The 15,000-nt window shown below is 39.0% G+C and overlaps 1 protein-coding gene across 1 annotated transcript in view; it reads left to right on the forward strand.

Moving 5' to 3' along the window:
- Positions 1 to 2,716: 2,716 nt before the first annotated feature.
- The window catches only part of LOC138000768 (cilia- and flagella-associated protein 337-like), a 71,121-nt gene continuing 58,837 nt past the window's right edge, over positions 2,717 to 15,000 (forward strand). Inside the window, exons 1-3 of the mRNA XM_068847410.1 lie at positions 2,717 to 3,096; positions 5,271 to 5,324; positions 14,897 to 14,980. Coding sequence (XP_068703511.1) covers positions 2,755 to 3,096; positions 5,271 to 5,324; positions 14,897 to 14,980 — 480 coding nt within the window. The 5' untranslated portion in view covers positions 2,717 to 2,754. The remainder of the gene's footprint in view (positions 3,097 to 5,270; positions 5,325 to 14,896; positions 14,981 to 15,000) is intronic.

Below are 15,000 nucleotides of genomic sequence, written 5' to 3' on the forward strand. Positions count from 1 at the left end.
CTATTAATTTTTAAATATTATGTAATTATTTATTACTATTGATGTTGAAACCTTGCTGGCTGGCTCATAATGTACGCCACCGCTCGCTGGCAAACGTTATGCGCTGGCTGGCAATATGTGTCATTTCGCATTTTAAAATATGGTGCCTGGTTAAAAGCCGTCTCACACGATGGCTGGCTGGGACTTTTATTCCTGAAACTCTTGCTCGCTGGCAGTGAAGAGCGGGTATTTTTTTCTCAGGAACGTTAAATATTAACGAAGATTGACGTAGAAACATTGTAATAATTTCTGCAACATTATACGAACAATTTTGTCAAAAATAGTCTCTGGGTACTCCTGTTTTAGGGGAAGAAATCCAAAACTAAGATTTGTTGAAATGCACTCTCCCTTTAGATCCTGTAGATCGGGGCGGAGGGAACTGTCGTTTATTTGCGGTCATTTTGAAGGCGTTGAGCTACTGGCCAGATATCTTTTTGATCTTTGAAGATCGCAGACGGTAAGAGAATTTTATCGTAATTTGTTTGTATAGCGGCAGCCAGAGGCGCCCTTGTATGCTTTCTGCCCGATATCGTGAGCTGCGCCCTTCGTAATTCAGTCCTCAAGACTGCATGTAAAAGGTGATTAGCAATGCCAATTATTATTATTATTATTAAACTGCTAACGAAGTATTCCACAGCGATGGGCGTTCTTTCAACGCTTGAATCAACCTTTCTTTTCCTCATCTGTCATTTTGAAAGCTGTCGTGAGTTCAGCCCCCATTTTGTCTTCGACTGGCTGAGCTACATAATTCCAGAAAATTTGTCGAAAATTCCTTCCGGAATTTCCCAAACAAAAGCTCTAAAATTCTTTTAGAAATGTCTAAAATTCTCCAAAAACTCTCTAAAATTCCCGAAAATTCGTATAAATTTCGTTTCTTAGCATATTTGCTATCGAGCAAAGATCCATATTTCCGAAACTACGGTGAGAAACCTCTGCTTAGATGCACTGTAGGGCCCCTTTTGGTGAAGAATGGATATGAACCGACTGCTCTTCTCCTTGTAGGTTGGAATACTGTGAAAAGTTTCCAACATGTCAGGTGAAGGTTCATATTGCTCTAAAATTCTCGAAATTGTCAAAATTTTTCTAAAATTCCCGAGAGTTTCTAAATTCTTTTTGATGTCTAAAATTCCCTCCAAAAATTCCGGAATTATGTAGCTAAGCCTATGCAGAAACCCATAAGGGTTGAAACGTGTAACGGCCCCTTGTGTGCTGGGAAACAAGTTTCTGAATATTCAATTTGCTAAGTACCATATTTGGAACAACAAGAGCGAGGGGTTTCCAAATATGGTACTTAGCACTGAAAAATTCAACCAATCAGTTCGCACTGAATATTCGGAAGCTGTGAACGCGCGTTACACGTTTCAACCCTTATGGGTTTCTGGCCTATGTTAATTCCTTGAAGGCTTGATAAATTTAGTTACGATCGCGATGAGCCTACTACGTACAAGTCCTATTAACTAGTAAAAGCGGCATGAATGCGCAAAAGTTTGGTTCACTACGGCTTTCACTCTCGCATCTTTCAACGCTTTCCAGCTTCCCGAATGTGTTTTTGAAGTTTGTCAACAGGAAGGAGGCGTGACTGTGATTGGACGACTAAGTCAATGTCATGTCTGGACCCTGGGGAATAAAGAAATTTGCTGTTGACAAAACTACGGTCTGCCACCCCGGTAAGGCTCAGTTCGTTATCAACGGTCGAAGCCCTGGCCTATGTGGACCTATGTGGTGTGGAAGCGTACGTTTGAAAGCTGTTTTCCTGCAATATTACCGCCTGAGGTCGCTCGCAGGACTACTATTGCGTTGATGGTGGGTTGAGATGAAAGTTCAATCTTTGTCAATTGATTGTGATGTGGAATTGTGACCGTGGGAACATTTTATCTAGGAATATTTGACTCAAATTGGTGGCACCTGTGATTTAGTTATCGGGATTCCCATACAAATCCTTATATTTTTGTCGGCCATGCTCACACTGAGCTTGGGGCGCCTGTGGTGGATCTGAGGCGTTCTGGAGCAAACTTCAAAACTTGCCCAGAAGGCCTCAGATCGACACCAGTTAATACGTCGGGGGTTGGGGCAAACAAGAAGCCCTCTAGCTAACAGTTGAGTTTCATCGTTGGTGAGCGTGATATAGAAAGATCAACTACAGATGAGGTGTCAAGATAGCCAACATACCCTCCCCCCGAAAGAAAAACCGGAGGAGGAAACGACGTTCCTTCATCCCGTTTTTCTTTCAGAGGGAGGGTACGGCTACACGTAAGCCAGCGTCAAGAGGTAGATTGGATATAGGTGTAGATGAAACAGATACAACGGAAATCCTGGCAAAGATCCTCAACCGTGTCTCACCGTTTCTCTTTCCTTCCTAGAACAATTTTTAAATCGAACAACCTGTCTCAGTCCTTTTTTACTAGCACTACTTCCCCAACCAATTTTACCTATATCCTGTTACAACTCGATTAATTTCTTTTATTTTATTTTGCTGGCTCAGCCATGAAACCTAGTCCTAATTATTACTATTATTTCTTGGTAACTAACTGAACAACGTAACTAAATAAATAAATAAAGCGAATATATCGTCCCCAGAGCTCTTTCATTTGGGAACAACGAGAAAAAAACCGGGCTCTGGGACTGATCACTGGTTGTCAAGGGCCTGCTAGTAACCATTCATCCAATGAGCGCTTGTTGTCTTGCTCATCGAGCATTCGAAGGGAGAATCCGAGAATGCCTCATGGAAAATCTCAGAGAAAAGTTCGCCCTTCAACAGCTTCTGGTGCCCTAGAATCTCACGAATTTGTTGATTTACTCGACGAATTAAGGCCATCCACAGCTCCCGGCAAAAACTTGTTGGGACTCGATCCAACTTACGTTACTTCGCGTCATCATGTTCCTGGGGTTCCAATCTCTTCGAAGTTTAGGGGAAGACAAGTTTTCGGTGGTATACCAGAGAACGATCTCAAAGGCATACAAGGAAGAAGGGCTACCTTGGGTGGATTGGAGGATGTTGAAGAGCATGAGAAGCCAAAACGACCTACCACGGCTGTTTCTGTGGCAAAACAAGTCAAGGTGAGACATGCGGTCCATGGCCAGCGAAATGTGATATTCCCGGGGTGATATTTCCCGCAAAATCAATAGTTGCGATTCACGAATGAAAAAAGCTTGGGTGAAGAATGGCAGGGTATTCTGCAAAAATATCCGACTCGAGAGAGTTAATTGCATTACATTTTGGCTCGATAATTCTGTTATTCCTTTGCTTGAAAGAAGCTACAAAACGCTGTCAGCTTCATAAAGGTTTTGTACACTTTAACACAGAGCTTCAATTCACAAAGCACTATTTCCGCCGATGAGAATTCAATTCACATTCCATTGTAGATTATTTTGCACTTTATCTTTTTAGGTTTATTACATTGAATTAATTTCAAATTGTATTCATTAAAGGGCATTTTTTAGATTGAGCTTAAGCTTATAATCTATGTAAGTGAAATCAATCATTATTTTATTACATTGGTTGTATTCGTCATGCAGACAGTTATTTATACTATGCCATAGAAATACAGCCGACCAGAATGCAGGAAAGCCGTTGTACATGTATATTCGTCAGTATTTGACCGAACCTTCCCATCAATCAGTGCAATTCAACGGTATCACACCCAACCTTCCTATCATGCCTTGCTTACCACTATATTTTCTTTGGCATGGTACATAAAATAGTTATGCAACACTTTGGCTACAGCTCTTGGTCATGACTAATAAATATTCTTAACAAATTTGGGACCAGAGAAAACGTCCAGACAATCGAGCAATCTGGATGACGGAGGTCCGACTGTATTCTTTGTTATGCTAACCCTGAAGCAATAACTAGTTTGCATGTACAAAAAATAGTGAATTTTCTTTAGTGGAGGGGACGTAGATTTTGACTGCCTAACTCATTGGCACCACAAACACCCTAGGACTTCCCCAGTTGACAATTACATGCAAAATTGTGAGGTGTTAGACAGGGTAAAATCGGTTAAATCTCACTCCCAGGGGTCAATGGGTTAAATTTAAGAAAAACAAATATGTCAAAAAAGTCATGCCAGCAAAACAATGGTAGCAAGTCCCACTTAACCAACTGATTTCTGTACATTTCAACTCCAAAAAACGGAAAAGTCTAAAATGACCCTTGCAACATGCACTGGACTTACTTTATCTTCTGCAAAAGTGGACTCCAGTGGAAACCACACTTGCATTACAAGTGTGGGCAAGATGAGATCTTACTCAGGCAAGGAATGGTGAAGATATTACCTACATTTAATTGCTTTTGATAAATCTTATGCCTCAGCATCCCACATGTAGATTATTAACCTCTGTAATAACAGATCTAGAGTGTATGGGCACTGGGCAATATTGACCCGAGGTCGTGGCAGTACGGGCTGATTGCAGTGAAGTTCGTACAAAAACAACCGAGGGCTAATATTTCTCAGTTCGGCCCCGAGCAAGTGAGGTTAGTAAGTTGTTTATTTTATGGCATTGTTTCTTTGAGTGATTGGACACTTCTCTACTGGGTGAATGTTCGTAATCTTTGACTTTGAACGGTAGTCTTTTACATGCAGAACTAAATTCTGCTTGTCATCCAAGGTGTGTATATATCTGTACTGTTGTGATGAAAAAATTCAATGGGCCCTTTGCAGCTTTGTGATCACATGGTACAAAAACCGCCATACTGGAACACAAATTGGGGTTTGTGGCACTCTCTTAAATGGCCCATGTAGGTATGTGCGACCCCTGGTATATAAGTGGGTATCGATTTTAACCATTTTGGTCTGAAATAGGGTATGGTTTGTGTACTCTAGTCTCAAGTTGGCCGGACAGAAGAACATACTGCTTCATCATTTTGATAAGACCATCAACAAAAGCCCTTCTCTTATTATCATGCCAACCATGTAACAGCTGAAATAGCTCCGAAATAGGGTATCAATTTTTCAAGATCAGGTCTGAAAACAAGGTGGTGAAAATCACAGATTTTGGTCTGAAATAGGGCAAAGGTTTCAGGAAGTGGGCAGCACACCCTCACCCAGTTTTTCTGGGAATGATTTCTCTTTTAATATCTTTCTTGCAATGTGCTGTCAAGCTCTGTAGAGATTTTTTATACAATGAGGTTGGCTAATTGCTTGTTACAGTTGCATTATTATCATAATGATATTATTAATGCATAGATTGGTAAGTACATTTATCTGTTTTTTTTTTTAATTGTACTGTAGCTTGAAGACAGAATTACTTTGGAGCACTTGAATGAAATGCGGCAGGCTTTTGAGGTGAGTTCTGTGTGTTTAAAAGTATAGTGTAGTAAATTGGCATATTGTACAATTCATGTATATACTTGCAACTGATACAAAGTTCATTTTCAGCATCCCACCTCCAGGCTGCTGTTTTGGCTGCAATCTGCATAATCTCGGTATAAAATACTTGTTTGTTGTTTGAATCTTCGCTTAGTGTATTATTTGTCACATTATCTTTGAGAAATATTTTATAAAAGCAATAGAAGACTTATTCCGTGTTTCTATAGCCTCATCTAAACATGAGGGGGAGTTGGGAGAATTCGAGACAGTTATGCAAACCCGAGACTGCGTCTCGGGTTTGCATAACTGTCTCGAATTCTCCCAACTTCCCCGAGTGTTTAGATGAGACCATGAAAACACGGAAAAAAGTCCTCATATTTCTCAAAGATAATGTGACAAATAAAGGAAACAAATGAAGGAAAATTCTTGATTGAAACCGATTTTCTTGATACACGCTCATATTTCCTACCAGCCAATCAAAACGCGCGTCTGACAGCATACAACCAATCAAAATTCGTGATGTCACAGCCGTGTTTCCATACTCTAATCTGAACACAGATATTGACCAGTGAGAGTGTGTGTACTATCCTGATTATTTTTAAATTATTAAAGACAGTTTGTACTGCTAACACGAGGGAGATTCTCGGAATTAACATTATCAAATTTGCTTCAATTAGTGTTTCAAGAAAATTTTACAACTTGTTAACAATCGTCCACATCTCGCTTAATAGAAAATCACATTCAACAGCAAGTTAACACAGTAGCATTGTTTTATTTCTTTCTTCCTTGTGTAGAACTCTCTTCAATGACGCGCACTTCTGTCAAATTTCATGAAGTTGTGAAACGCTGCTGTCGGCCCGATTGCAATTTGCATAATTATAATCAACGCAGTTAACGCATATGTATGAAAATTGTTTCGCTTTGTAAGACCAGAAAATTTTTATAAATTGCAAATGACTGTTTCAGAGTAACATTTTGTTCAAACATAGGCAAAATAGTAAATTAAAAATACTGTTTACATTTTACCCCCATTGACGGTCAAAAATATTTTAAATTTACAGAAATCATAACACAGTTATTTTTGTGAATGTCATGAACGTTGCGATCAGTCACTTAAACTACCACTGTAATCGGAAGTCTGTTGACATTTGTTGGAGTAAATTCTCTTCAAAGCTCGTCAAGCTGTCAAACTCTTCCAGAAGTGAGAAAAGTTTTAAATTACTCGAGTTGTGTGTTTTTGTTTTTATTTTTTTATCGGATAATAACGGTGCCAGGTCTGCTAGCTTTTGTCTTGTTTTTTAATTTTACTCGAAGTGGGCCTTTTTTGTTTTAATAATGAATTGGCAGCTTTAAAATACACTGTAGAAACAAGAATCCGGATTTGGATTTTCCCAACAAAACGTACCAAACTTTCTGAGAAAATCCACTGCACTGTGACTTGGCTGGAATTTAATTAGACTGATTGTCTCGCACTGCACGCTGTCTAGCCTGCAAGCAGGTTCTTCCGTTGAAAATGGTGCACGCTCAAAACATCCTCTTCCGTTGAAAATGGTGCGCGGTCGAAAGATAAGGGCTTGGTAACTAGTCCTTATCTTTCGAACGCGTGCCATTTTCAATGGAAGAGGAATTTTTAGAGCGCGCGCCATTTTAAACGGAAGAGCTTACATGCTGGAGGAGGGCTACATGCTGTCAGTCAGCAAATAATTTTATTGTCATTTCAAAAAATATATTTCAGTCGCTTATGTAAGCAGAAAAAGTCATGACATTATTTATGGACGCAACTAAAATGCAGCGCAAAACGTTGTCATGCTAAGATAGTTTGGCCTCATAACGTAACCATTTTCTCTCAGGATCTTTCTGCTACACACTTTTTGGTATAAAAGCTCAATTTATCATCAGAAAAGAGAAACCAACGGTGCTTGCCCGTCAAGCTACGATAAGAAAACGCTAGCCCTGCAAGTAGATATTTTGGACAAACTTGTACATGTAGTTAAGAGTCTGTAGAGTTTGTAGAATTTTGAAACCACATTGAAGAATGCTAGAATTTTATTGAGCTGTGTATTTTATAATTAATAGTCAACTGTGACATTGGAAATACGGTAGCACAAAATTTGAATTTTTATAACTTCTATTATTTTTGCCAAGTTTGTCTTAGAATCATATTTTTACAGGCCTTCTGATATTACGCGATGGTGCGATTTCGCACAATCGACCTCAAATCGCATCCGATCGCACAATTCACGAAAAATCGCATAATTCACAAAAGGACGCACAAAATTCATAAAATGAAACATAAATCAAGGCGTTTCTTAGAAATTCCTGCATAAATACGCCATTTTTAAGATGATTTATCTTGGAAAAAGGCTAAAGAACCTTTGTCACCTTCGATTTCGTAAACATTCGAATTTCAAGGCTTTATTTTTCATGTCGGGGACCTGGTACAAGTCTCCTTCTATTGGTGCAACACAAACACGCCCTTATATACACACCACTGAAATGACGCAGTTGCCTTCTTATTACTGGGTTGCCTTATAAGGCAAACCCAGTCGAGGTCTTCGTTTAGTTTGTTTGTTTTCTTTTTACTGGGTTGCCTATGGGCAAACCCAGTCAAGGTCTGCGTTTAGTTTGTTTGTTTTCTTTTTTTTTTTTTTAGTTTTTTTTTTTTTTTTTTCCGTGTCGGTAAAAGTCTTGCCTGTCACTCCCCTGGTAAGTGGTGTCTTTGTGGATAGAGCCTTCTGCGAGTCTTTTCTTAGGATCGAGAGGGTAGTGGAAATGCGTAGATTTCTCTGGTGGACACAGTAGAATCATTAACTTAGCCTGCAATGGCGTCGAAAGTCATGTAACGCGAATGGCGTTTTAGTAGATCCTTAAACAAAATATACCCTTATGGAGCTCAATAATAGAAAGTCAGTTGGATAAACTAGGCAGGAATCTCAAAAGCGACGAGCACTGGACTTCGAGAACAATCTATCGCCCGTCGAGACGAAATCAAAGTGAGCAGTATTTACCTGAAGTACATGGTAATTTGACACAATTGAGTTTCTTGTCTTCACGCACGCAATCAAATAGGAAGAGGTTTTCGCCTCTAAGAGCAAATATGTTGTTTGTTTCAATAAAATTTTCGCTGGAAAAGGATTCTGTGGTATTTTCTGCCTTTGTGAATTATAATATCATGTTGTGTATTGAATTTTCGAGCTTAAGGTTCAAATGTGATATGGGAGAGGTTTTTTAGTATTGCTCTGTAAGCAGGAAGGGTTCACAGGCCTGTTGGAAGCGTGCTTGAGTTTCAACAAAATGAGGCCCAAAATCAGTGAAAACTTGTGACGCAGATGAATAATAAAGTAGCTGCTATAAATAACGTCGTACGCGTCTTGGAGAGTAAATTTTGACTTTGCATAAACAAGAGTTGGGCGATTGTGATCTTTGTTTTGACTTCGCTCATTTCATTGTCAAACTTTATAACACTTGACAGAAAAAGAAACTTACAAAAACCCGGTATCTTGCCATCATTTGCCACAGATGCTTCACTGTTTGGCTAGTAAACATGCCGCGGTAACATAATCACGGCGCCCGCTGAATTCCGGCCATGTCACTTTCGATTTTGCAATTTACTTGAACGTAGCAAAAATCTCCCAAAATGTTTGTCGCTGATCGTAACTTTTTATATTCTATAGATCGTTTTCACGTGACGTCATCACCTTCCAAAATCTAAAACTAAAGATCCACCAAAGTTTTTATCCTCATCAGGCATAGGAGGCGGCATACCTATATCTGTTGACAATTTCACAGCTCAATAGCGTGCTTCGTTTGGAAACCAGAGCATTTTGAATTTCCGGATTATGTAGGTGCGTGACACAAAGCTACGATCAAGTTTGTTGAAAAATATATACTTATCTCATGATTTTGAGCCCTTTTAGAAGTTAGAGCATTAGGAAAAGTGCTTATGTAAATGCTTGTTTTTTTAGTAGTGATAATCAGTCGCCTAGATAGCCAAAGTCAGTTCCAGATGTTTACACTATTTTCCGGCCTGCGAAACATTTCGACGAATATCTGAAGTTTGGGGAAACGCAGAGGCCTAAAACTTGGACAAGTGTCTTATTTCTTTATCTTCTATAAGATAACAATTTCTTAGCGTTTTGCACTGGATAGTTTTTGATTTATTTTTTTTATTGCGTGACAGTGAAAACGATCTATATTTTTCATGTCGTAAATATTTTATTCTCGATCGACCGTCCGGGAAACTTCCTTCTGCTCTTTCTGAAAACTGTGTATCAATATTTATTTGCTTTTTCATCATCAGCATTTGTTAGCGTTAATAGTATTTTCGGTCAGATGTTTCTGTTTTTTTATGAGGGGTTTATTGTTTTGGTCTCCCATCCCAACACTAACCCCGCGAAACAGGGCTTGACTTCAGTGAAGTTTAGTATTACAAAGTTTTCGGATGCTCATAGGGCACACTTGTGGTGAAAAGAAGTTGTGAGGGAACTTGAAAATTATCAACATGTCAGCCCAGAAGCCAATGTTTCTCGCTTCTCTTTTATTTGTTATTCTTCAGAGACTGGAATGCTGTATTTCAATACCACACAATTCAGTGCCTTCTGATTTTCTGTAGCACGTACCACAGGCAAGCCAGTGTATGCTTCACAGAAGCATCTAGTTTTTCTTTTTTTTAGTTTTTTTTTTTTCCGTGTCGGTAAAAGTCTTGCCTGTCACTCCCCTGGTAAGTGGTGTCTTTGTGTATAGAGCCTTCTGGGCGTATTTTCTTAGGATCGAGAGGGTAGTGGAACTGCGTAGATTTCTCTGGTGGACACAGTAGAATCATTAACTTAGCCTGCAATGGCGTCGAAAGTCATGCAACGCGAATGGCGTTTTAGTGGATCCTTAAACAAAATATACCCTTATGGAGCTCAATAATGGAAAGTCAGTTGGATAAACTAGGCATGAATCTCAAAAGCGACGAGTACTGGACCTCGACAACAATCTATCGCCCGTCGAGACGAAATCAAAGTGAGCAGTATTTACCTGAAGTACATGGTAATTTGACACAATTGAGTTTCTTGTCTTCACGCACGCAATGAAATAGGAAGAGGTTTTCGCCTCTAAGAGCAAATATGTTGTTTGTTTCAATAAAATTTTCGCTGGAAAAGGATTCTGTGGTATTTTCTGCCTTTGTGAATTATAATATCATGTTGTGTATTGAATTTTCGAGCTTAAGGTTGAAATGTGATATGGGAGAAGTTTTTTAGTATTGCTCTGTAAGCAGGAAGGGTTCACAGGCCTGTTGGAAGCGTGCTTGAGTTTCAACAAAATGAGCCCCAAAATCAGTGAAAACTTGTGACGCAGATGAATAATAAAGTAGCTGCTATTTCCAAAATGATGGAATTACCTGGTGATAAATAACGTCGTACGTGTCTTGGAGAGTAAATTTTGACTTTGCATAAATAAGAGTTGGGCGATTGTGATCTTTGTTTTGACTTCGCTCATTTCCTTGTCAAACTTTATAACACTTGACAGAAAAAGAAACTTACAAAAACCCGGTATCTTGCCATCATTTGACACAGATGCTTCACTGTTTGGCGAGTAAACATACAGCGGTAACTTAATCACGGCGCCCGCTGAATTCCGGCCAAGTCACTTTCGATTTTGCAATTTACTTGAACGTAGCAAAAATCTCCCAAAATGTTTGTCGCTGATCGTAACTTTTTATATTCTATATTCACGGTTCAAAATTAATGTTGTTTTGATGTCGTAAATATTTTATTCTCGATCGACCGTCCGGTTTCTGAAAACTGTGTATCGATAGTTATTTGCTTTTTCATCAATATTTGTTTTGCATAAAGCAAGCTAAAAAGATCTGTACCTTGCTGAGTTCGCATTTGTTAGAGTTAATAGTATTTTCGGTCCGATGCTTCTTTTTTAGGAGGGGTACGTTATTTTGGTCTCCCATCCAAACACTAACCCCGCCCGGCAGGGCTTAACTTCAGTGAACTTTAGTATTAGAAAGCCTTCAGATGCTCAGAGGGCACACTTGTGGTAAAAAGAAGTTGTGAGGGAACTTGAAAATTATCAACATGTCAGCCCAGAAGCCAATGTTTCTCGCTTCTCTTTTATTTGTTATTCTTCAGAGACTGGAATGCTGTATTTCAATACCACACAATTCAGTGCCTTCTGATTTTCTGTAGCACGTACCACAGGCAACCCAGTGTATGCTTCACAGAAGCATCTCGTATAGAAGAGATTTGTGAAAAATAAGCGAAGTTGTAAGTTTTTCGGCAAAACGTAGTTTCTTTCGTTGAAAATTGATAAAAACTTACTCATGGATAAGTTTGTTGTGAAAACGCTCGCTTTTTCTTCGACGAAGAAGGAAGTTCCCACATTCCGCCCGATCTGACAGCTCACAATCGAGCAAGAAAGTACCTCACAGGTACGCTCCACGTGGACGATGGACTGATGTTTTTCTCGTCGTGCGATATTAGGGCCTTTTATACGAGAGAAAATAAGCCGCGGCTTACTCTGGCCACGTTGTACAAAATACGCAAAAGGAACTATTTATACGAATATATATTCCCAGGTCAATATAAGTACCATTTATACGGGGTGAACATTCGAGTCTTCTGTAAGCTGCGGCCAGAGAAAGCCGCGGCTTATTTTCTCTCGTGTAAATGGGGGTATGGCCCTATTGTGATTGACCATCTTCGGAAGTTCGTGGTTGACGAGCACCTTGATCATTCATGTGTCCTTTCAACTTTTCAACTTTTATTTATCCAAACTAATGTCGATCGAGATACATAATTACTGTTCCTTTGTGTTCAAAATGTCTTAAGGGCAGCAAAAAAGTGTTTTTCTTAACCTGAAACCGTATAAAACAAGCTTAAAATTGCTGAGAAAAAAATCGCATAATTTACATTATTTATCGCATAATTGGCCTTTCTAATCGCACGATCTGCCCTGAAAAAATCGCATAATTTGCATTTTTTAATCGCACCCTATCAGAAGGCCTGTTTTTAGCAAACGTTCCCTAAAAATTTTCCGAGGGGGAAAAGGACGACCTATCACAATTGCTGGTACTTTTGGACAAGGCAAAAAAGCTACCTAGAAATTTCTACAGACCTGAAGTTCCCCAAGAATGCCTGAACATATAATTTATTTGTAGGGCAGCCGCAAACTCACTAAAATTAATGCGCTTTTGAAGCATTGGGAAAGCATTTTAGGTAATTCTGACAAATTTTAAGACGTCTGGTCATTGGATGCCCCTGAATCTGGGGTACATGAGTCCTGCCCATCCGTCTTCTCTGTGGGGTGTTGGTTAGCGGTGTTGGTTAATGTTAAAGTGCTATTTAGCCCATTATGGTGTCTTCACAGGTTCGAGGTGTAAAATGTTCTTACTGTAACAGTATTTTGTCAGTATTCTGGCTATGAGAATAATTACCGTAGTTAACGTCATTTTTGTTTGAACACTATTATTTTTTTCCCTCATTATAATGTACTGTACATGTAGGTCCTCAAAGCAAAAACTATTCTAGATATTTCAGCTACTTAAGAGGGATTTTAATTTTTTCTGAAATTTGTTTGAGAAATCAATTTTGAGATCAAAAGGTGTCTGCTCAGCATTTTTTCAAATTTTGATGTGTTTTGATTTTTTACCACAGTTTGTCTAAATTCCAGGTGAAAGACACTATTTTCAACTTTGATGGAAGATAACAAATTTAATGCAAAATGCAAATTATTAACCCATTGACTCCAGGGGGTTCCCCATTGACGAGTAAAATATTCTGGCGTTAGACAGAGTAAAATACTAAATCTGGCCGGTTTAGGCCGGTTTAGGGTCAAAATGCGTGCATGTGTGGGCTTTGCTGCTTTCCCCAAACGGTCAGCCACACTTGCATCTCATCCCCTCAGCCTTTCCCGATACAGCTCCCCTACTTTGTGCATTGTACATGTACTCTTTGCCTACCCATCAAAATGATTATTTTTTATGTAGACTGTGAACTCCGATCCTCTAACTACTGTAATATTAGTTTGTTTCCAGGGAAATTGCCAAGACCTCCCATCAACATAAAATATGTTAGGAAATACATTATAAGAGTGTGTGTGTAAAGAAACTTCATTACAAAATTCCCAAAATTTAAATGGTTTGAATACAATTCTGATTGTGAAGCAGGAGTGTTTGAAAATAGAATTGACTGAAAAAGTTTCTCTGAATCAGACAAAAATAATTCCGAGCCTGAATACATAAAAGCCACCTTATCTCATTTTAAAGCTGCACTCCACTGCCCAAGAGTGGCTACTGATCCATAGACATGGCCAGGAGCTGCAGTGTCACACGTACAGTATTGTGAAAAAGTAATGAGAACGTAATTCGACGAAATGCGCGAATTTCGGGGCTTTTCGACGAAAAATGGCAAATTTTTGTCTGGCGCGAAAGTTCGCAGAAAATTCGCAGAATTTTCGCAATGCCTATTGTTGTAGTTGACGCGAATTTTCCTGCGAAAATTCGCTTTGACCGATAATTCGTTCCGAACTTTCAAGCGAAAATTTGTTGTTTTGGTATAGTTTCTGTGGGTATTACCAGCGAGCACAACACTAGAATGTACGGGATAGAAAGCAACATCTCACCCTATTAAAAGCTTTTCTTTCAAACTTACCATGCAAATGTCCAGACAAAATAGACCTCATGTTTGTTTTACAGTCTCAAGGGTTTCCAAGCTAAAAGTATCTTTCTTAAGGCGCCGTTACACTGTGAAATATTTCGTGCAACTTGTCTTGCAATGTGTTGGCGACGTTGTGGCGGGACAAGTTGAAGGAAACATTTCACAGTGTAACATACCCTGTAACGGCCAAAATCATTGCAAAACAAGTAACAAGAGCTGTTGCTACATTGTATGTTTTGTCGAGTCTTCTCTGCCGAGAAAGATGTATAAAAACACATTACAAAGGGCGAATTTTGTAGAGAATTGAAACGGACACAACTACTGAACTATTTCCAAAATACATGTACTGATCATCAAAGTGCTGTCAAAGTGACTGCAGTTGTTTACAAAACTGAATAGCCGATCGATATGTGATCAATCTTTACAAACCACACTACGAAATTTCGCGTACAACAAGCGAAATTACGCTTTTAGTTTTTCCCGCTGGTCTCGAAAATGCGGCAAATTTTCTCTCTTTGTTTTAGCGAATTTTCGCGCTGGGCTCGAAAATGCGGCGAATTTTCTCTCTTTGTTTTAGCGAAATTACTCTAGAAACATCGCGAAACGATGCTCGAATTTTCAAGCGAAATTTCGTCGAAAGTTCGCAGGGACAAAGAACGAAATTCGCGCATTTCGCTCTCATTACTTTTTCACAATACTGTACATTACAAATGGCTTCCCCTTCACATTAAATTTTATCTTTTTGTTGAATAAATCTGTCATTGGGGTATGCTAAAACAATAATGATAAGGTAGCTCGCTCTCACTTAGTTTCTATCAACTTTGATTGAAGATTGGAGTGTTGCTGTAATCCCACTGTATCCATGCAGACATCAGTTTTTTTCTGTATTATTCACAGGATGCGGATGCAGATGGGAATGGAACATTGGATCTTGAGGAATTTAAAAATGTCATCCAGACCTTGTTTCATTTTAAATTTAAGGTTTGTCTTCAGTGCATAGA

The sequence above is a fragment of the Montipora foliosa genome, chromosome 4 (genome assembly GCF_036669935.1).
Source record: "Montipora foliosa isolate CH-2021 chromosome 4, ASM3666993v2, whole genome shotgun sequence".
Classification (NCBI taxonomy): domain Eukaryota; kingdom Metazoa; phylum Cnidaria; class Anthozoa; order Scleractinia; family Acroporidae; genus Montipora; species Montipora foliosa.